Source organism: Symphalangus syndactylus, chromosome 11, assembly GCF_028878055.3.
Source record: "Symphalangus syndactylus isolate Jambi chromosome 11, NHGRI_mSymSyn1-v2.1_pri, whole genome shotgun sequence".
In the NCBI taxonomy this organism is placed as follows: domain Eukaryota; kingdom Metazoa; phylum Chordata; class Mammalia; order Primates; family Hylobatidae; genus Symphalangus; species Symphalangus syndactylus.
The window spans coordinates 25,126,211-25,148,081 of NC_072433.2; the positions used below are offsets into that span (position 1 = coordinate 25,126,211).

The window sequence follows — 21,871 nt, forward strand, 5'->3', positions numbered from 1 at the left end:
TCAGGCAGGAAAGTTATGAGGGGCAATTTGTCCTGCAGACCTGTATCCCTACCTAGCTATCTTCTTGGTTTCTTTCAAAGCCAAGCCTTTTAATACAATCACCAATTCATTGCTGCTTATTCACTTTCTTTGTTACAAAATCCAAATACGGTGGGTAGTAAAAAGTGATGACCTTCCTTCACTGCCATAACCAATCCCACTTTACTTTCAGAAATAACCACTCTTAATAGTTTGGTGTATACACAAAGTCCCTTGTTCATGTTTTTTAACACCCCACCCACCCACTTAACCATACTCACAACACCCCAACACAGAATCTTGTTTTATGAAATACGATACATATTGTTCTACAACTTGCTTTTTGATTTAGCTCTGTATCCTGGAGATCTTTGCATAGTGGAATAATTGCACCTTATTGAACTGCTTCATAGTACTCCACAGTACACCTGTATCACAGGTACCCACTGATTAAAACAAACAACACCTTGCTGTATTAAGAATAAAATGCAACAGGGCACGGGTGGTTCACACCTGTAATCCCAACACTTTGAGAGGTCAAGGCTGGCAGATCGCTTGAGCCCATTCAATTCCTTTGTTACAGGAGCCCAAGAGTTTGAGACCATCAAACTCTTGGTCAACAGAGCAAAACCCTATCTCTACAAAATATCAAAAAATTAGCCTGGCATGGTGGTGTGTGCCTACAGTCCCAGCTACTCAGGAGGCTGAGCTGGGAGGATCACTTGAGCCCAGGAGGCGGAGGTTGCAGTGAGCCATGATCATGCCATTGTACTCCAGCCTGGATGACGGAGTGAGACCCTGTCCCAAAAAAAGAGTAAAATGCAATTCCCTCATGGCTCACCAGGCTGTCGCATGCTGATCTTGATATTCCTTGACCACATCAAACTTGTTCCCAGCCCTTTTGTTTGTTATTCCCTAGCCTCTTGCATCTCCACATGGTTGACAACTAGTTAACCAGTTATTCAGGCATCATCTCAAGCATGGCCTCCTCGGGAAGGCTGTCTTAGCACCTCCACTATCCATCACATTATGTGTTTAATTTTCCTGCTAGTCCAGCTATCTCTCACTGCCCAGTTCTTTACACCTGAACTCAAGAACATAATAGATTCCAATAGAAAGGACACTTGTGCTTCTAGCAATGATCGGAGATATTAGCTTGCTACCCTATTGTCTGTCTCTCCACTGTAAGCTCCATGGGAACAGGGACTTTATCTTGATCAGTTACATGCCTGGTGCCCAGAACAATGCCCAGCACCTAGTGGGGGCTTAAAAAATACTTGCTGAATGAATCAATGAACCAGTCCTTGTCAGCAGGTACTGAGATTATTTCCAGTATTCTGCTATTATAAACATTACCGTAATAAATATTCTTTGGGCAAACATGCTAGGATTTCTCCTGGCTCGCTAGCTAAAATTACAATGGCTAGGTCAAAGGTCTTTCACTGCTTCATACCCCACTCTAATCACTTCTTCTTCCACCATCCCATGGACACATGGCTGGCTGAGGTGCCCCATGTCTCCCAATTGTCAGTTCTGATGCTACAGAGCTGATTGTCTAGAATCATTTGGCCTCGTTAAACCATGAGTCACCTGTGACCATGGCCTCTTTGAGCTATGTACTTTTGCTTTGGTTAGGATTTTTTTTTTTTTTTTTTTTTTTTTTTTTGAGACAGCGTCTCACTCTCTCACCCAGCTTGGAGTCCAGTGGCTCAATCACGACTCACTACAGCCTCAACTGCCAGAGCTCAAGTAATCCTCCCACCTTAGCCTCCAGAGTAGCTGGGACTACAGGCATACGCTACCATATCTGGCTAATTCCTGGTTAGACTTCTGTTTCAGAAAGTATATAATAAAGTATGGCAAAGACAATTAGTGCAAAAAGACGTTGAAAGCAGAGCTGAGTTAGCTGGAGCAGTGAGGGAAGGTTTCACAGAGGCTTCAGCTTATTCTGTACCCTTCTCTTGTTTGCTTAGGTATAGCTGAACCGGATTCACTCAAATTCCTCAACGGTATCATTCACTCCTCCCATTTCCCTTAGCTAATTCCATTTCATACTTCAGGTGCTGGTTAGATCTCCAGTGAAGTCTTCTGATCCCCCACTGGAGAGTCAACCTCCCTATCATGTGCTTTAAACCACTCTGCACACCTACCATTATTCAAATAAACCTACTCATCTATTTAATACTTGTTTTCCTAGTTAAACAGTATACATTATGAGGGTAGGGATAATACTTTTGGTTGTTTTTTAAATTCTACACCACCATTGCCCAGCAAGTGCCTGACTCACACTATACCTCTGTTTCCTGAATGAGTTGAGCCTTAGGGAGATGGAGGAGATTTGAATATTAAAGGCAGGAGTGGCCCCTTCTACTGAGTGAGGTGCATGACCACATCCACACACCATATGGCTCCTCTGCCCCATATTTCTGTTCAACACTTGGCTGTGTCCCTGCAGGAACAGGAGAGGGATGAAACAGGGGCCATCTTTCTGATCAAGGTTAGAGATCTGACTGACTAGATATTTACGAGGTGCCTGGATTTACTATATACACTGTGGCAGACTAAAAATGCAAAAGAAAAACACTGCAGTCCTTGAATACGGTTCAGTTTATTTTAAAAGCATTATTTATTAGAGCACAATATGAGACAATACACAGTAAGGTGAGGTGCTGCAGGCGCTCAAAGCAGGAAAAACTGGGAGAGGGAGAGAACACTTCAAGGTAGGCTCTGTACCAGGTCCTAAGAGGTAAGTGCCATCTGCATGGAAGAAGAAAATGTGGGAATCTAATCCAGGGATTGGGAAGCTTGAGAAGGGAGGCTGGTCTTGGGAGAGGCATGGCCAGCAAGGATAAAGGGGTTGGACCAGCCATTTTGAGATAAGTGGTGAGAAGTAAAACCTTCTCCCCATTGCCTACTCTACTCTCTAGACATATTGTCTCTTTGGTTTAGTAACAGTCATTGCCCAATCAGGACTCCTTTGCTTAACTGGTTCCTCATATTTAACATATGGCCTCCTGGTTTCTTTCGTTTTATTTTGTTTAATAAAGATGGGGTCTCACTATGTTGCCCAGGCTGATCTCAAACTCCTGGGCTCAAGTGATCCTCCCACCTCGGCCTCCTAAAGTGCTGAGATTACAAGTGTGACCCTCTGAACCTGGCCGGCCTCCTGGTTTCATTCTGCTTTCCCAAAGAGTCTGCACTCAAGGTGGAGAATGTGCTAACCAGCAAGCAAACGTCTGCTCCAAGCCACTCATCATTTCTTGCCTTGACAGGGCAACCACTGGCCTCTGTTCTTTAACTCTTGATCCCAACCCCCTTTTTTTCCCCTGGGCACTATCAGAGTTACTTCAAAACACAAATCTGATCATGTTCACAAACACTTCACTGCAGCCGGACTGAGTGGCTCACGCCTGTAATCCCAGCACTTTAGGGGGCTGAGGTGGGTGGATCACCTGAGGTCAGGAGTTCAAGACCAGCATGGTCAACGTGGCAAACTCTTTGGGAAAGCAGAATGAAACCGTCTCTACTAAAAATACAAAAATTAGCCAGGCGTGGTGACGGGCGCCTGTAATCCCAGCTACTCAGGAGGATGAGGCAGGAGAATCACTTGAACCTGGGAGGTGGAGACTGCAATGAGCCGAGACTGTGCCACTGCACTCCAGCCTGGGCAACAGAGCGAGACTCCATCTCAAAAAAAAAAAAAAAAAAACAAAAAAAAAACAAGGCCGGGCGCAGTGGCTCACACCTGTAATCGCAGCACTTTGGGAGGCTGAGGCGGGTGGATCACGAGGTGGGGAGATCGAGACCATCCTGGCTAACACAGTCAAACCCCACCTCTACTAAAAATAACAGAAAAATTAGCCGGGCATGGTGGTGGGCATCTGTAGTCCCAGCTACTGGGGAGGCTGAGGCCGGAGAATGGCGTGAACCCGGGAGGCGGAGCTTGCAGTGAGCTGAATCATGCCACCGCACTCCAGCCTGGGCAACGGAGCGAGACTCCATCTCAAAAAAAAAAAAAAAAAAAAAAAAAACCACAACCCACAAACCTTCACTGCCTCCCACATTTCCCTATTCCTGTCACCCTCACCCTAGTTCGTGTCACCATCTCTTACCTGAACTACTGCTACAACCTCCTAGTTCATCTCTCCTCTCACTCTTGCCCCACCATCCAAGTCCATTTTCCATATGACAACCAGAGAGATCTTGTTAAAACCTGCCAGACTGCTGGGCATGGTGGCTCACACCTGTGATCCTAGCACTTTGGGAGGCTGAGGTGGGAAGATCACTAGAGGCCAGCTACTTGGGAGGCTGAAGCAGGGAGAACTGCTTGAACCCAGGAGACAAAGGTTGCAGTGAGCTGGGACTGTGCCACTGCACTCCAGCCTGGGCAACAGAGTGAGATTCAAAAAAAAGTATCACATGTTCCCTTTCCTTATGCTGACATACAAGGATCTTGGCCAAATGGTGGAGCCCAAAGCAAGGAACTAGGAACAGCATATACTAAGTTGAGAAGACTCAATTTCATGGGCTCCTACAAAGCTCCATAATGAATAAATGCATAATATCCTTGAGTAGATCTTACACCTCCTGGAGATCCAATTACCTCATCAATAACATGAGTTCCCTGAACTACAGAAATAAAGAGTTTTATGAGCAGATGGGGTGAAAGGGCACTTCCAGAAAGGACATGTACAAATACAGAGTTTGCCCAATTAGAAAACATCACATTTATGGCAATACAGTGTGGTGTCTCCACTTAAGTACTCAGTGGCCTCTGATACCAGACCGATCATAGTTTAATAAGCTGATAGTTGACAATGTAACTAACAATGGTGTACAGAGAGAAGAACATCACTGTCAACCTTTGCACACACACAGATTCCTACTGCATCACCATCTGCAGTACTGAAGACTGGAAACCTGGACCTCCTCCTTGACTCTTCATTTTTCCTTTATGCCTTGCAGTCACCAAAAGCCTCAGAAATGTCTCCTGAATTCAGTCCCTTGCCTTCATCCTTCAAATCCAGCTGAAATCCTCCCTTGCCAATGACAGCATTAATCCAGGGAATGGCAATCTAGAGCCACACAGTCTAATATGGCAGCCACTGGCCACATGTGGCTATTCATTATGTTTTTAAATTAAGGATTTCGATGTTCACCCAATTATAAACTGCTTTTAAATACTAGGAGGAAAAGAAAAAGAGCAAACAAACTTACAAGCCACACTTGCAATGTAGCTAGTCCAAATGGGCATGTGTGATTAAGTAAAATACACACTGGGCCAGGCACAGTGACTCACACCTACAGTGGGTCACGCCTGTAATCCCAGCACTTTGGGAGGCTGAGGTGGGTGGATCACCTGAAGTCAGGAGTTTGAGACCAGCCTGGCCAACATGTAGAAACCCAGTCTTTACAAAAATACAAAAATTAGCTAGGTATGGTGGCACACGCCTGTAATCTCAGATACTCAGGAGGCTGAGGCAGCAGAATGGCTTGAACCAGGAGGCGGAGGTTACAGTGAGCCAAGATTGCGCCACTGCACTCCAGCCTGGGCGACAGAGCAAGACTCTGTTTCAAATAAATAAAATAAAATAAAATACACACTGAATTTCAAAGACTTACTATCAAGGAAAAAATGTAAAATACCTCATTAGTAACTTTAAAATATCACATGTAGAGATGATAATATTCTGGATATATTATTTTAAATAATATGTATTACTAAAATTAATTTCACTTGTTTCTTTTTACATTGTAGCCACTAGAAAACTTAAAATTATACATGGAATGTGTATTTCTTTGGGACACCACTGTTCTACATTGTTCTAGGTCTCCACCTCAGGCCATCTTTCTCTCAAATGCTGCCTCCTGTCATACACCCAAAGCTTCTGCCACATGGACTCTTTGTTCCAGTAACATTCTTTTGTGTCTCTTTGCCTTTATACATCCTATTCTGACCATAATGTACTTTCTTCCCTCAGTTCCACAGGAAAAATTCCTAGTCATCCTTGTAGAACCAGTTCACTGTTCCATTCCCTCCTGAAGCTTCCTCACATCCTCCGTGCTCCCCATCCCCCTTCAGCATTTGGTCCCCATCTCCATTTCAGAACTGTAGCTATCTAGTTACATTTTTCTCCCTCAAGAACTTCTTTCTTTTTTTTTTTTGAGACGGAGTCTTGCTCAGTCGTCCTAGCTGGAGTGCAGTGGCGCGATCTCGGCTCACTGCAAGCTCCACCTCCCGGGTTCATGCCATTCTCCTGTCTCAGGCTCCAGAGTAGCTGGGACTACAGGCGCCCACCACCACGCCTGGCTAATTTTTTTTGTATTTTTAGTAGAGATGGGGTTTCAACATGTTAGCCAGGATGGTCTCGATCTCCTGACCTCGTGATCCACCTGCCTCGGCCTCCCAAAGTGCTGGGATTACAGGCGTGAGCCACCACGCCCGGCCAGGAATTTCTTAAACTCCTTTTCATTTTAGTATCTCCGACACTGCAAGTGGAGTGTCCAGAATCACCTGGGCAGCTTTTCTCAATTGTCCATGCATGGAGGGTCCTGCCCAGCATCTTTTAAAAGCTCCTGAGGTGGTTCACTATCAAAGAGCAACAGCTCAGATTTCTCGAACACTCGCTGTTAGGCAAGCACTGAACTCGGTCATTTATGTGCACTCTCACATTTCCTCACTGAAGCCTTGTCACCACCCCACAGGAAGCAGGCACTACTTCCTGACTGGTTCTGAAGCCTGACCCTGGTTAAGAACCACTGCCTGGCACAGAGCAAGCATTCCAAACATGTCTGCTGAGTGAATGGATACAGAATCTGGGTAATTCTCACTGGAGGAAAATGAGGAGTTGTTTCGAGGATTTAAAAAAAACGTGGGTTAGTGAATTAAATTCTTGGATTATAAAAAGCAGAGGCAAACAGAAAAACGATGGCATTAACAGCCAAATCTAAGGCTGGTTCCTCTTAAGCACCAGCCAAATAGAAAAACCTCTGATAAATCTAGTAAGAAGAAATTTTTAAAAGATGAACTTCAAGATAGGAGGATAAGGCCAGGCACGGTGGCTCATGCCTGTAATCCCAGCACTTTGGGAGGCCGAGGTGGGTGAATCACCTGAGGTCGGGAGTTCGAGACCAGCCTGACCAACATGGAGAAACCCCATCTCTACTAAAAATACAAAATTAGCCGGGTGTGGAGGCGCATGCCTGTAACCCCAGCTACTCAGGAGGCTGAGGCAGGAGAACTGCTTGAACCTGGGATGTGGAGGTTGCGGCGAGCCAAGATTGTGCCATTGCACTCCAGCCTGGGCAATAAGAACAAAACTCCGTCTCAAAAAAAAAAAAAAAAAAAAATAGGAGGATAAACAGAACAGTGAAATACACAATAGTGTGTTAAGAAATGCAAAAAATCTTAACAAAAAACTTTTAAATTCTAAACTACCGATGTTTACACAAAAAAGCAGAAACCTTTATAATTGAGGAGGAAATAGAAAAAATTGTTGCCAAACCATCTTGTCTATAAAAATCCTGAGTCTAAATGTTTTATAGGTAAATTCTTTCAAAAGACAGAAAAAGGTGAAAAGCAATCTGAATGTTTCTACAAATTAAGGATAAGCATGACACCAAAACCTGTCCGAGAGTGCTTTCTCTCTGTTGGCTATTTCCCTTAGTAATACAGATACTAAAAAATGATCAACTGGGCTGGACGCGGTGGCTCACACCTGTAATCCCAGCACTTTGGGAGGCCGAGGCAGGTGGATCACTTGAGGTCAGAAGTTCGAGACCAGCCTGAGTGACATGGTGAAACCCCATCTCTACTAAAAAATCAAAACTAGCCAGACATGGTGGTACATGCCTGTAATCCCAGCCACTTGGAAGACTGAGGCAGGAGAATCGCTTGAACCCAGGAGGCGGAGGTTGCAGTGAGCTGAGATTGTACTCCAGCCTGGGCAACAAGAGCAAAACTCTTATCTCAAAAAAAAAAAAAAAAAAAAAGAGAGAGATCAACTGTATTTTGAAAAACTCATGTATTGTAACCAAGTGGAATTTTATCCCAGCATTATGTATAATAGTAAAAATTTCAGAAATAACCTAAATGTTCTCTGAGAAATGGCTAAATAAATTTTGGTACATTCATACAAAGCAATATAATATAGTCATTAAAACTGATTTTATTTTTATTTATTTATTTATTTATTTTTTTGAGACGGAGTCCTGCTCTGTCGCCCAGGCTGGAGTGCAGTGGCGCGATCTCGGCTCACTGCAAGCTCCGCCTCCTGGGTTCACGCCATTCTCCTGCCTCAGCCTCTCCGAGTAGCTGGGACTACAGGCGCCCGCCACCATGCCCGGCTAATTTTTTGTATTTTTAGTAGAGACGGGGTTTCACCGTGGTCTCGATCTCCTGACCTCGTGATCCGCCTGCCTCGGCCTCCCAAAGTGCTGGGATTACAAGCGTGAGCCACTGCGCCCGGCCTTAAAACTGATTTTAAACAACAACAACAAGAATCCTCATAAAACTTACACAAAATTTAAAATATGTTATAATTTAAAATGTTTAAGAGGAAAAACATGCATAAGGAGAAAAGGAAATTCATCAAAACAAATACAGAGGTCCTAAGGAAGAGGGATCATAAATGACTTTTTCTATCAAAAAGTCTAGATTATTAAGCAATTAATACCCGGAATATATACAGAACTCCTAAAAATCCAAAAAAAAAAATTCAAAAATGGGCCAGGAACTTGAATAAACATTTCTCCAAAGAAGACATACAAAGATGTTCAAAAACACTAATCATTAGAGAAATGCAAATCAAAACTACAATGAGATATCACCTCACACAGGTTAGGATGGCTACTATCAAGATAAAACAGAAAATAACAAGTGTTGGGGGGACGTGGAGAAGTTGGAACCCTTTGTGCACTGTCGTTAAGAATGGAAAAAGGTACAGCTGCTATGGAAATAGTATGGTGGTTCCGGAAAAAAATTACCGTATGACCCCGCAATTTCTCTCTGCGTATACAACCAAAAGAATTCAAAGTCAGGTCTCAAAGACATATCTGTACCCCCACGTTCAATAGTTCAATGCCTCATGTGCATGTTCAGTGCCATAGCAGCATTATTCACAATAGCTAAACATGTAAACAACCGAAGTGTCTATCAACGCATGAATGGATAAGCAAAATGGCATTGTATTTAGCCTTAGAAAAGCTTTTATTTTAAAGTACTGTATTCAGACTTAAAAAGAAAGAAAATTCTGATATACGCTATGACTTAGATGAATCTTGAAGACATTATAATGAGTGAAATAAGCCAGCCACAAAAAGATACATACTGTATGATTTTGGCCAGACGTGGTGGCTCACGCCTGTAATCCCAGCACTTGGGAGGCTGAGGTGGGCAGATCACTTGAGGTCAGGAGTTCGAGACCAGCCTGGCCAACATGATGAATCCCCAGCTCTACTAAAAACACAAAAATTAGCTGGGCGTGGTGACACATGCCTGTACTCCCAGCTCTCAGGAGGCTGAAGCAGAACTGCTTGAACCCAGGAGGCTGAGGATGCAGTGAGCCAAGACTGCGCTACTCACCCCGGCCTGGGTGACAAAGCAAGACTCTGTCTTAATAAAAAACAAAACAAAACAAAACATACGGTTTGATTCCACTTATGTAAGATAGAGTAGTCAAAATCATACAGATAGAAAGCAGAATGGTAGTTGCAGGGGCTGGAAGAAGAAAGAATGAAGAGTTATTGTTTAATGGATTATAGAGTTTTCAGTTTTACAAGGTGAAGAGTTTTGAAGATGGATAGTGGTGATGGTTGCATTACATATGAGTGTATTTAATACCACTGAACGGTACACTTAAAATTAGTTAAGATTGTCTTATGTGTATTTTGTCAAAATTTTTAAAAATTGAAAAAGATTATATTAAAGGTAAAAAGTCTCTAATATTATATATGCTTACATACTTTAATAAAATATACTTTATTTGTTTTGAGTCAGAGTCTTGCTGTGTCGCCCAGGCTGGAGTGCAGTGGTGCAATCTCAGCTCACTGCAACCTCTACCTCCTGGGCTCAGGCGATTCTCATGTCTCAGCCTCCGAAGTAGCTGGAATTACAGGCGTGTGCTGCCACACCTGGCTAATTTTTGTATTTTTAGTAGAGATGGGGTTTCATTATGTGGCCCAGGCTGGTCTCGAACTCCTGGTCTCATGCAATTCGCCCGTCTCGGCCTCCCAAAGTGCTGGGATTACAGGTGTGAGCCACTGTACCTGGCCATAAGATATACTTTAATAAAAGTAATACAACACGGAAAAGTTAAGGAAAATAATCATATTTTTGAAACAGTTTTTTTTTTGAGATGGAGTCTCGCTCAGTCACCTAGGTGGGAGTGCAGTGGCGTCATCTCGGCTCACTGCAAGCTCCGCCTCCCAGGTTCACGCCACTCTTCTGCCTCAGCCTCCCGAGTAGCTGGGACTACAGGTACTCGCCACCATGCCTGGCTAATTTTTTTGTATTTTTATTAGAGACGGGCTTTCACCATGTTACCATGTTAGCCAGGATGGTCTCGATTTCCTGACCTCGTGATCTGCCCGCCTCAGCCTCCCAAAGTGCTGGGATTACAGGCGTGAGTCACTGCACCTGGCCTGAAATAGTTCTCAGGAACAGGTTTTGACATCCTAACATCCCAAAGACAAATTTTTTTAAAACTGTTCAGTGCAAATCACATTGTTTCACGTAATCATTTTATCAGAAAATAAAATGGGCTCATTGTGACTAGAAAATATAATTTGTGCTATATTAGGAGCAGAAAGTATAAAATTGCTGCTTGGGCTTAAGTGGTTATGAATGATCATGTTACCTCGTGTTTAGTCTGGGCAAGGGATTGAAGGGAGGGGTCAAATGGCCTTACTCTAAAGGAGCACAAAGCCTGGTACAGAGAAAGCTGGGTGAAGGCACCACTCCATTCCATGTAAGAACAGTATTATATAATAGGTGTGCACAGGCCGGGCGCGGTGGCTCATGCCTGTAATCCCAGCACTTTGGGAGGCTGAGGTGGGCGGATCACGAGGTCAGGAGATCGAGACCATCCTGGTTAACATGGTGAAACCCCGTCTCTACTAAAAATACAAAAAATTAGCTGGATGTGGTGGCATGCGCCTGTAGTCCCAGCTACTCTGGAGGCTGAGACAGGAGAATTGCTTGAACCCGGGAGGCGGAGGTTGTAGTGAGCTGAAATCACGCCACTGCACTCCAGCGCAACAGAGTGAGACTCCATCTCAAAATAAAAAAGCAAAAAGCAAAAAAAAAAAAGGTGTTCACAGGTGCTATGGGCACACACAGGAGCGGTACCTAACCTTACACAGGGGAAAGTGCAATCTGAGCTGAGGCTTAGAGACTACCTCCTGTCAGCTCAGGCCGAAGCTGAGAAGGGGAACCTCTGGACAGAGGGAGCTCAGACATCCTTGACCACAAACATCCTGACCTGATTCAGCAACTGGTCTGGTTTCCCCTGGTGGCCCCAGGAGCATCTTGTCTGAGTTTGGGTGACCTAAGCCAGGTTTTGCTGGGTCTGTTCACCCTGATGATCTAACCAGAGCTTTTATAATCCAGAGTCAACAGAGACCAGGCCCTGACCCCTCCTCCCCATTTCTTCTCTATCAAGGAAATCTCTTCACTAACATGAAGAGATCTGGTCTCCACATGCAGCATTTTTCTTATAAAACTTCCCTCATTTCTCTTTTCTGTTTTATTTTTTTTTTTGAGATGGGATCTCTCTCTGCTGCCCAGGCTGGAGTGCAGTAGTGCAATCATAGCTCACTGCAGCCTCAAACTCCTGAGCTTAAGTGATCCTCTCACCTCAGCCTCCCAAGTGGCTGGGACTATAGGTGTGTGTGCCACTACACCTAGCTTAAAACTTCTCTCATTTCTTAGTGTTCTGGTGGCTTCAACTTTAAGAACGGAAAATGCCTTTTTTGTTTCCTAACTAAAAATGTAGTACACATGTGATGAGAAAGAGGCCAGCCAGTATGGTGGCTCACACCTGTAATCCCAGCATTTTGGGAGGCCAAGGCAGGTGGATCACTTGAGGTCAGGAGTTCGAGACCAGTCTGGCCAACATAGTGAAACCCCATCTCTAGTAAAAATACAAAAAAATCAGCCGGGCGTGGTGGGTGCACACCTGTAATCCCAGCTACTTGGGAGGCTGAGGCAGGAGAATTGCTTGAACCTGGGAGGCAGAGGCTGCAGTGAGACGAGATTGCGCCACTGCACTCCAGCCTGGGTGACAGAGCAAGACTCCACCTCAAAAAAAAAAAAAAAAAAAAAAAAAAGGCAGGCCAGACGCAGTGGCTGACACCTATAATCCCAGCACTTTGGGAGGCTGAGGCAGGCAGATCACGAGGTCAGGAGATTGAGACCATCCTGGTCAACATGGTGAAACCCTGTCTCTACTAAAAATACAAAAATTAGCTGGGCATGGTGGTGCATGCCTGTAATCCCAGCTACTCGGGAGACTGAGGCAAGAAAACCGCTTGAATCAGGGAGTTGGAGGTTGCGGTTGGGCCAAGATCATGCCACTGCACTCTAGCCTGGTGACAGAGCAAGACTCTGTTTCAAAAAAAAAAAAAAAAAAAAGAAAGAAAGAAAGAAAAGGCAAATAAGGATGCATAATGTTTACATAGACATTGCTACTAATGATCCTATAGATACATAGCTATATCTACGCAAACATTCTAAATGGGTATCCTGGCTCCTCCATCTCTGCTCCCAGTCCCATCCTGCTTCAGGTGGAGCCAGTTCAGGAATTTAACTATGTTCAGGGGAAAGGTCCCACTCATCAAAACACCTCTCCAAAGGAACTATTATCAAATATAATATCAAACTTTTTCTCCTAGGATTCATCATTCATGGCAATCTTTTAAAAAATCTAAGAAGTTGTATTAGTTCCCTGCCTCAAATCATCAGCTCAAGCTACAATGGCCTCTTTGCTGCTCCTTGAATACACCAGACACACATCTTGCCACTAGGCTGTTCCTTCTGCCCAGAGCACTCTTCCCCTAGACATCAACTCCCTCATCGCCTTCAAGTCTGCTCAGGTGTCACCATCTCATTAAGGATAAGGCTTACCCTGACCACATCATTTTAAATTGCACCCCTACTACAAACCCCCCACCTCCCCACTCAGTCCCCCTTACCTTTCTCTACCTTTTTTCCCTCTTGAGATACTACTGCCTTCTAGGATACCATACAATTTACTTATTTACTGAATTCTTCTGTCTGCCCTCTCTAGAATGTAAGCTCCTTGAGAGCAGAGTCCTTTCTAATTTTGTTCATTGAAGAATCCCAACTGCCTAGAAAAGTGCCTGACACATCATAGGGCTCAATGACTATCTGATGAATGAGCAGATGAATGAATGAACGAATGAATGAGTTACAAGGCCAAAAAGAACAACTCCAAACTCCTTCCATTCTCCTCTACCCACTGCCAGCAGCCCACAGCTGATGTTACAAAGAAAATGCTTTAATGAACATGCACCCCCATCTTCTTGTCTCCCAACTCCCCTGATTCACCAAGTCAATCAGCTCTACTCTCTCCCTTTTGTTTTTTGGGGTTTGTTGAGATGGAGTCTCACTCTGTCACCCAGGCTGGAGTGCAGTGGCGGGATCTCGGTTCACTGCAACCTCCACCTCCCAGGTTCAAGCGATTCTCCTGCCTCAGCCTCCCTAGTAGCTGGGACTACAGGCACCTGTCACCATGCCTGGCTAATTTTTGTATTTTTAGTGGAGACAGGGTTTCACCATGTTGGCCAGGCTGGTCTCGAACTCCTGACCTCCAGTGATCTGCCTGCCTCGGCCTCCCAAAGTGCTGGGATTACAGTCCCCTTTTGTTTTCACCTGCTTAGACTCCGCTCCTATTCAAAGGTGAAAACTCCACTGACTTCTTCCCACCAGCAGAATGTCCTGGCCCCTCTCTTAACCCCAAGCAGCCTCTGGACCTCTGCAACAACACTTGACACCAGCTCTCTTGGGCTCTACTTCTGCAGGAGACTGTCTGCTCCCACTAAATTAACTTTACAGTTAAGCAGTCACAGGACTCATTACTAATCTCTGCATTCCCCTGAGGGTCATGCTCAGAGAAGGGGAACCACTGCTAAAGGGAAATTTCTGCCTGAAAAGCCCCGTTTAGGACCAGTGTTCTGTTCTGTCCTTTATCCCTGGTTATCACCTGCAGCCTGAATTAGATAACCCAAGTGGACATCATCAGGCCATTCGATGAGAATGCAACTAAGCCAGGGTGTTCAGGGAACATAGCTTGAAAAGTCAAGTTTACAGTGGTCCTTAAAATTCATTGCTCAGAACATGAGTCCGCTTTCACCACTAAAAAGGTATCCTCCCACTACGGAAAAGACTGGAGTCCCTGATGAGGTGTTAAGTCATCTAATTCTCACAAGCCTATAGAGGACACTTTGCATGTAAAGGGGATAATGATCATCATGTGCTCTGGCTCTCCTTAAACCAAGTAACTGTCTTGTTTTAGTACTGTCAGGTGCCTTACTCCTTAAGGCTCATCCCTGTAAAACAGAAACATATAATAAGAAGTAAATATATTTATTAGAAAAGGCAGGCTGGGCCCAGTGGCTCATGCCTGTAATCCCAGAACTTTGGGAGGTCAGGAGATCGAGACCATCCTAGCCAACATGGTGAAACCCCGTCTTTACTAAAAATACAAAAATTAGCTGGGCATGGTGGCACATGCCCAGCTGTGGTGGCTCACACCTGTAATCCCAACACTTTGGGAGGGTGAAGCGAGCAGATCACTTGAGCTTAGGAGTTCAAGTCCAGCCTGGCGAAACCCCATCTTTACAAAAAACACAAAAATTAGACCAGGCGTGGTGGCTCACATCTGTAATCCCAGCACCTTGGGAGGCCAACGTGGGCGGATCAGTTGAGGTCAGGAGTTCGACACCAGCCTGGCCAACATGGTAAAACCCTGACTCTACTAAAATACAAAAAAATTACCCGGGTGTGGTGGTGCACACCTGTAATCCCAGCTACTAGGGAGGCTGAGGCAGGAGAATCACTTGAACCCAGGATGTGGAGGTTGCAGTGAGCCGAAATCATCCCACTGCACTTCAGCTTGGGTGACAGAATGAGACTCTGTCTCAAAAAATAAAATAAAATAAACAAAAAAATACAAAAATTAGCCGGTGGTGGCGTGCACCATGACAGACGTTGCAGTGAGCCAAGATCATGTCACTGTACTCCAGACTGGGTGACAGAGAGAGACTCTGTCTCAAAAAAAAAAAAAAAAAAAAGCATGATGTATTGTATGCTTAATTCACTGTAAACTGCTCTTTTAAAGGACATTACTAAGTTGGTGTTTTTATCTTTAAATTTTTTTTTTTTTTTTTGCAGAGACGGAGTCTCACTATGTTGCCCAGGCTGGTCTCAAACTCCTGGGCTTAAACGATCCTATTGCCTCAGATTCCCAAAGTGCTGGAGTTACAGGTGTGAGCTACTGTAACTGGCAACTTGGTATTTTTATTTGAATTGATCTTGATGTCTCACACACCTAGCAACTACAATCTGTCATTTTTCCTTAATTCTAAAGACAGTGTAGACTCAAAGATACAGATACCATCTGGATCTTGATGTATTTTCACCAATATGTAAATCAATGGATAACCTTAAGAGTTGTGATTCTTCTAGAAAATGCCCCCTCTGCCACAAGAATAAATGGGTTCACGAATCAGCATTACATTAATTAAGGTGAAGGCTGGACTTCTGGCGGTGGTGAGTGGTGTACTCTATTACAATTTTGTTAAAGCAGAAAAGGACACAAAAAGCTCTGGGAAAATCAGCCCTGGTTTTGTTTTTGGTTGTTTTTTATTTTGTTTTGTTTCTGCCTCCTTGCCCAAGAAATCCCATCTCCAGCCTCTTCCTAGACATGTTCTAACTAGGCTTCTACAGTCCCTTACGGACTCTCTATGGGCCCTGGGTCAGAAGCTGGGGCTCCTCTCTCCTCACTTGCCGACGGTCATTTCCTCCTCTACAGTGTTTCATCCTGTCACCCCACTCTCCATTTCTTATTGACAAAAGTTAAAAAAACTAGCGTGGCATTCAGGACTCTCAAAACTGACACTTCCCAACACATCCAACCTCAACTCCTCCCACAAGATCGCACCACACTGGCCCCCTCTACCCCACAGAGCAGCCTCCCCTTTGGGAATCCAGCTCCCCAAAGCCTGGGGTTTTGCAAGGCCATTAGGCTCCGATCGAGCCAAGCAAGCAAGGGAATCGCCAGGCGGAGAACAATGACTGCTCCAAACACCCTTGGGAGATGGGATAGATGGATGGATGGGATGCCCAGGAGGTTAGGAACGCGTTGCTCACCTGGGGCGCGGCCGTCGGAGGCCTCGGGGCCATTCCTGCCTCGCCAGGGCCCGGCTCCGGGGCAGGAGCTGGGGAGAAAGGACAGGGCCCACTCACCCCGCTGCAACACCGACCCCACCCCACCACGCCCCGCCTCCCCCTCCGCCCCAAACCACATCTCCAGTGGAGATGGTGGCGAGGACCGCTGAACCAGCCTGGGCCTGCCGCTCCCCATCCCCGAAATGAAGGTCTCGGCGGCCTTCCGGACACCCCCCTCCGGCCACGCCCAGTCCCCTTCGCAGGGTGGTGGGCGAGGCCCGGCTGACACCCGCCAAACCCAGGAGGGGTGCCGCCCAAACCCGCGCACTCGGAATCACCGCCTCTGGGGGGCTCCGGATTTCGCGACCTCCGGCCCACCCAGAGCCTCGGGCAGCTCCTCCCGCCGCCGCAGGCTCGGTTATCTCCAATTCTGAGCTGCGGAGGGGCTGCCCAAAGGGGCCTCAGCCACACCGGGGTCGGACAATGGCCGCAGCGGCGGGGCAGAGCCGGAAGTGCGCCTGCGCACGCGGAGCCTCGCTCCCGCAACCTCGAGGCCGCGCCGGGCACGCGAACTACACTTCCCAGAGGCCCGCGGGCGCGGGCCCCGCCTCGGCGGCCTCCGAAGGCGCGTTAGGGACCCCTGCGAGGGCCGAGGGAGGCGGCCAGTGTGGCTCGAGCGTGCGTGTGTCCCTGTATTCCTGTTACTGTACGCCTCCTCTGTGCAAGGGGCTTGTTGCTAGCTGGGGGATCGGCCGGGAAAGACCCTGGTTTCGGGGAGCAAGCGTACGCCCCTTTGGACGAGCCTGACGATAAAAACGCAAACATATCAACAAGATAATGTCAGGTCCTGACTTCAGCTGTAAGAGTGACACAGGAAGGGAGTGAGACAGCGTCAGAGGGTGGGACATTTGCATCTTCATCAAAAGGCAATTTTCTATTTCTCATTTCAGAAAAAAAATAGAAACCGGATAAATCCGTGGCCTCCTGAACAATGTGAAAAGGCAGACCTACTACCGTGTTATTTCGTTACTTCGTAGCCCCTTAATGCAGGATTTTGTGTTTGGGACAAGCCAACAGTGATGGAAATTTTCTTTCTTTCTTTTTCTTTTCTTTCTTTTTTCTTTTTTTTGAGACGGAGTTTTGCTTTTGTTGCCTAGGCTGGAGTGCAATGGCGCGATTTTGGCTCACCGCAACCTCCGCCTCCCGGGTTCAAGCGATTCTCCCGCCTCAGCCTCCAGAGTAGCTGGGATTACAGGCATGCGATGCGTCACCACTCAGAGTCGGAACCGGGGGTGAAGAACGCGGAACCGGCGCCCTCTTACTGTGCCCATGTTACCTAACAACCACGCCCGTCTAATTTTGTATATTTAGTAGAGACGGGTTTTCTCCATGTTGGTCATGCTGGTCTCGAACTCGCAACCTAAGGTGATCTGCCCGCCTCGGCCTCCCAAAGTGCTGGGATTACAGGCATGGGCAACCGCGCCCGGCCCGATGGAAATTTTCAACACAAAGATAGGTCAACTTTTAGATACAGCGATTAGGTTTATGTAATTATGTCTTATGTATCACAGACATTCAGGCTACATTTCCTAGATTTCAGCTTGATTTCTTAACATTAGAGCATCGCATACCAACGTGGTAGAAAATGACTGCAACAATATGTTCCTTATGTCACACTGCTTTATCAAAAATATGAACATTCAAAAATAAATGCTTTATGCCGGGTGCGGTGGCTCAAGCCTGTAATCCCAGCACTTTGGGAGGCTGAGGCTGGCGGATCACCTGAGGTCAGGAGTTTGAGACCAGCCTGACCAACATGGAGATAACTCGTCCCTATTAAAAATACAAAATTAGTCAGGCGTGGTGGCGCATGCCTGTAATCCCAGCTACTCAGGAGGCTGAGGCAGGAGAATCGCTTGAATCCGGGAGGCGGAGGTTGTGGTGAGCCGAGATTGCACCATTGGACTCCAACCTGGGCAATAAGAGCAAAACCCCATCTCAAAAACAAAACAAAACAAAACAAAAAAGGGAGAAAATTTCCATCACTGTTGGCTTGTCCCAAACACAAAATCCTACACAAGGGGCTAACAAGTAATGAAATAACACGTCAATAGCACAGGGAGGCTGAGGAGGGAGGAGCCCAGGAATTAAAAGACCAGCTTGGGCAACATGGCAAAACCCCGTCTCTACAAAACATACAAACATTAACTGGTTGCAACAGTGTACGCCTGTGGTCCCAGCTACTTGGGAGGCTGAGGTGGGAAGATCATTTGAACCCGGGAAGCAGAAGTTGTGGTGGGCTGTGATTTCACCACAGCACTCCGGCCTGGGCGACAAAGTGACACTCTGTCTCAAAAAATATATATATAAATTAATGAATGCTTTCTATCACTGCTTTGTGAATATAGTGCTCTGGAATTAGCAGAATGCATAATTCACAAGTATGAATTAGAGTGGACCGGGAGGCCTCTCTGAGGCAAGTGACTTAGTAGCTGCAACTTAAGGCAACTGCAGGCTGGGCATGGTGGCTCATGCCTGTAATCCTAGCACTTTGGGAGGCTGAGGGGGGGCGGATCACTTGAGGTCAGGAGTTCGAGACCAGCCTGGCCAACATGGTGAAACCCCATCTCTACTAAAAATACAAAAATTAGCAGGGTGTGGTGGCACGCGCCTGTAGTCACAGCTACTTGGGAGGCTGTAGCAGGGGAATCACTTGAACCCAGGAGATGGGGGTTGCAGTGAGCCAAGATTGCACCACTGCACTCCAGCCTGGGTAAGACATGGAGACTCTGTCTCAAAACAACAACAACAACAACAACAAAAAACCCAACAACAACAACAAAACAACTGCAGGTACATAAGGGGAAAAGAATTCCAGGCTGAAGAAACTGAAGGTGCAAAAGCTGTCAGATGGGAACAAGCTTGGTGTGCTTAGGAACAGATAAATGCCTAATGTAGCTTAGCAGAGTGAGGGATAAGAGAGTGAGCAGAGCAGAGGTAGGGCAGGTAGACTGGGGCTTGATGGAGCAAGGCTTTGGAGGTTGTGATGAGGGGTGTGGATTTTACTTGAGTGTGATGAGAGCCATTGGCTTAGTAACAACAGTGGAGTCACTTATTACTATGAGAGAATAAGAGGAATTTTTCCTACTGTCCCAGAATTGGTAACCAGGACTCAGAGTTGAGGATTAAGTTCTGCATTCTAAGGAAAGATGAAAACATTTGGGGTGAGAACCTCTCAGGTCTTATCAAAGGAAGCTGGGTGCTGAATTCTGAATTTGCTCTGTTACTGTTAACCACTGACGCAATACCACCCCTCTTTCCCAGGCTATATAAGAGTATGATGGGAAAGAAAAGGAAAAATCCCTACCCAGGCACAGTGGCCTGTACTTCCCACACTTTAGGAGGCTGAGGAGGGAGGATCGCTTGAGCCTAGGCATTCCAGACCATCCTGGGCAACATAGTGAGACCTCGTTTCTACAATAGTAATAATAATAATGCCAGGTGTGGTGGCATGCCGGTAGTCCCCAACTACTGGGGAGGCTGAGGTGGGAGGATCAGCTTGAGCTAGGGGAAGTTGAGGATGCAGTGAGCTGAGATCGTGCCACTGTACTCCAGCTTGGGTGACAGAGCAAGACCCTCTCTCAAAAGAAAGAAAAAGAATTCCTCAGATGAGCAAGCCTTCCACCTGATGCGGAAGGCAGTGTTCACCCCCACTCCCACTTGCAAGATAAATGTGAGAAAGAGCACTCAAACATTGAGCCTACCCAAGAGAGCGGAGGTTTTAAAAACTGCACTGCTACCTCCCAAAGAGAAAGAGAACAACGCTGTTTGTAAGGAGAGCAACCTGAATTTCTGCTGTTTGTGTAGAAAGTGCATGTACTGGAAAATAATTGGGCTTTTAGCCCCCAGGGGAAAGGTGTGCAGTTCACAATAGTAAGAGGCTGTGGAATTAACTGGGTGTGAGAAGAAGCTCACACCCATTTGGAGATTGAAGGAAGCTGAAGCAGAGCCGGGTGTTCCAAGTCGGGTATCTATTGTTTTTCTCTAAGGAACTCACAGATGCACTTCTGCTTCTGGGAGTGTGGCTCAGCAACTTTAATGCTGGATAAAATAATTTAAAAATCTTTTAAAATGTATTGATGAGCTAGAAAATTAGTAAGGAATACAGAGAAGCCCAAACCCAAACAAAATGAATAACTTAGAGAGTAGTAGGCAAAACATGGAACGCTAGCTTTCACCTGGGAATCATTTGCCAAATGAGGCAAACTTGAGCTTTGTTTTTCTTTCTTTTTTTTTCTTCGGTCTCCGTAGAGACTGTCAAAAATTAAATTGCCAATGCCTAGTATAGTTCAAGTCATTATGGCAGTGTATTGGGAAAAGTTTTCAATTAGCAATAATTGTGCCTCGGATAAACCTCATTGGTTACGATACTGCCACTGCACAAAGCTAAGAGCTTTGTTTTTCATAGTCCTGTAGGCACAAGAGCCAAGTGACAAAACACAGACCCCATCCAAAGTAGAGTATCTAATAGGAGACACTCACCACCACCCAATAAAAATTGGGACTCCATAGATGAACACTCCCATGGTAGAGACTGCAAGGTAAATTACCTGTTTCAAACTTTGACAATGAGTAGGGGGGTTGGTGGAGGTGGTTGGTGGATATCTTTCCTGAGAATTTGTAACCAAAGCTGGTTCCTATGTGGAATTACAGCCTGTATTCACAGTCCCTGGGTGGTCCAAAAAAACTGCAAGCTGAGAATGTAGTTTAAATTCGTTCTCGGCTAACAGTGCTTCCAGGCATCTGGCAGAATCAAACATAAATCCAGTCTGGGAGAACTTACCCTCAGTCCAGGCTTCAAAGAACTTCCCCAAATATAATCCCAAGAAATAGGAGCTCACAGCCATGAATCGCAAACACAAAGCACATGCAGAAAACATGGAACCATGAATGACAGACAGAAAAAATAGTATAATAATATTCATAACCTCAAATATAGGGAGTTGTCAGACACAAAATTTATAATAATGTCTAATATGTTTCAAAAATTTATTTTTATTTGTTTTTTGAGAAAGAGTCTCGCTCTGCCACCCAGGCTGGAGTGCAGTGGCGTGATCTCAGCTCACTGCAAGCTCCGCCTCCCAGGTTCATGCCATCCTGCCTCAGCCTCTCGAGTAGCTGGGACTATAGTCACCTGCCACCAAGCCAGGCTAATATTTTGTATTTTTAGTAGAGACGGGGTTTCACTGTGTTACCCAGGATGGTCTTGATCTCCTGACCTCGTGATCCACCTGCCTCGGCCTCCCAAAGTGCTGGGATTACAGGCGTGAGCCACCGCGCCCAGCCGTCAAAAATTTATTTTAATAAACTAAAGTAGGGGTTGGACATATGAATAAAGAACAAGAGTCCAAAATCTTAAGAACCAAATAGAATTTAAAAAATGGC

At 45.7% G+C, this 21,871-nt stretch overlaps 1 protein-coding gene and 1 non-coding gene across 15 annotated transcripts in view; both read right to left on the reverse strand.

The window, feature by feature from the left end:
* Positions 1 to 21,871, reverse strand: part of ZFP90 (ZFP90 zinc finger protein) — a 35,387-nt gene that overhangs the window by 8,672 nt on the left and 4,844 nt on the right. For 3 of the 14 annotated variants that reach the window (XM_055298436.2, XM_055298440.2, XM_063611645.1), the window contains one exon: positions 16,409 to 16,476. The exons of 1 other annotated variant lie outside the window; for it this stretch is intronic. In XM_055298436.2, coding sequence (XP_055154411.1) covers positions 16,409 to 16,441 — 33 coding nt within the window. In that variant the 5' untranslated portion in view covers positions 16,442 to 16,476. 10 more of the 14 variants (XM_055298443.2, XM_055298444.2, XM_055298442.2 and 7 more) reach the window with 10 other exon arrangements.
* On the reverse strand, positions 20,729 to 20,874 carry LOC129457971 (U4 spliceosomal RNA). The gene has a single exon (XR_008649488.1). It is a non-coding gene; the product is annotated as a U4 spliceosomal RNA (small nuclear RNA).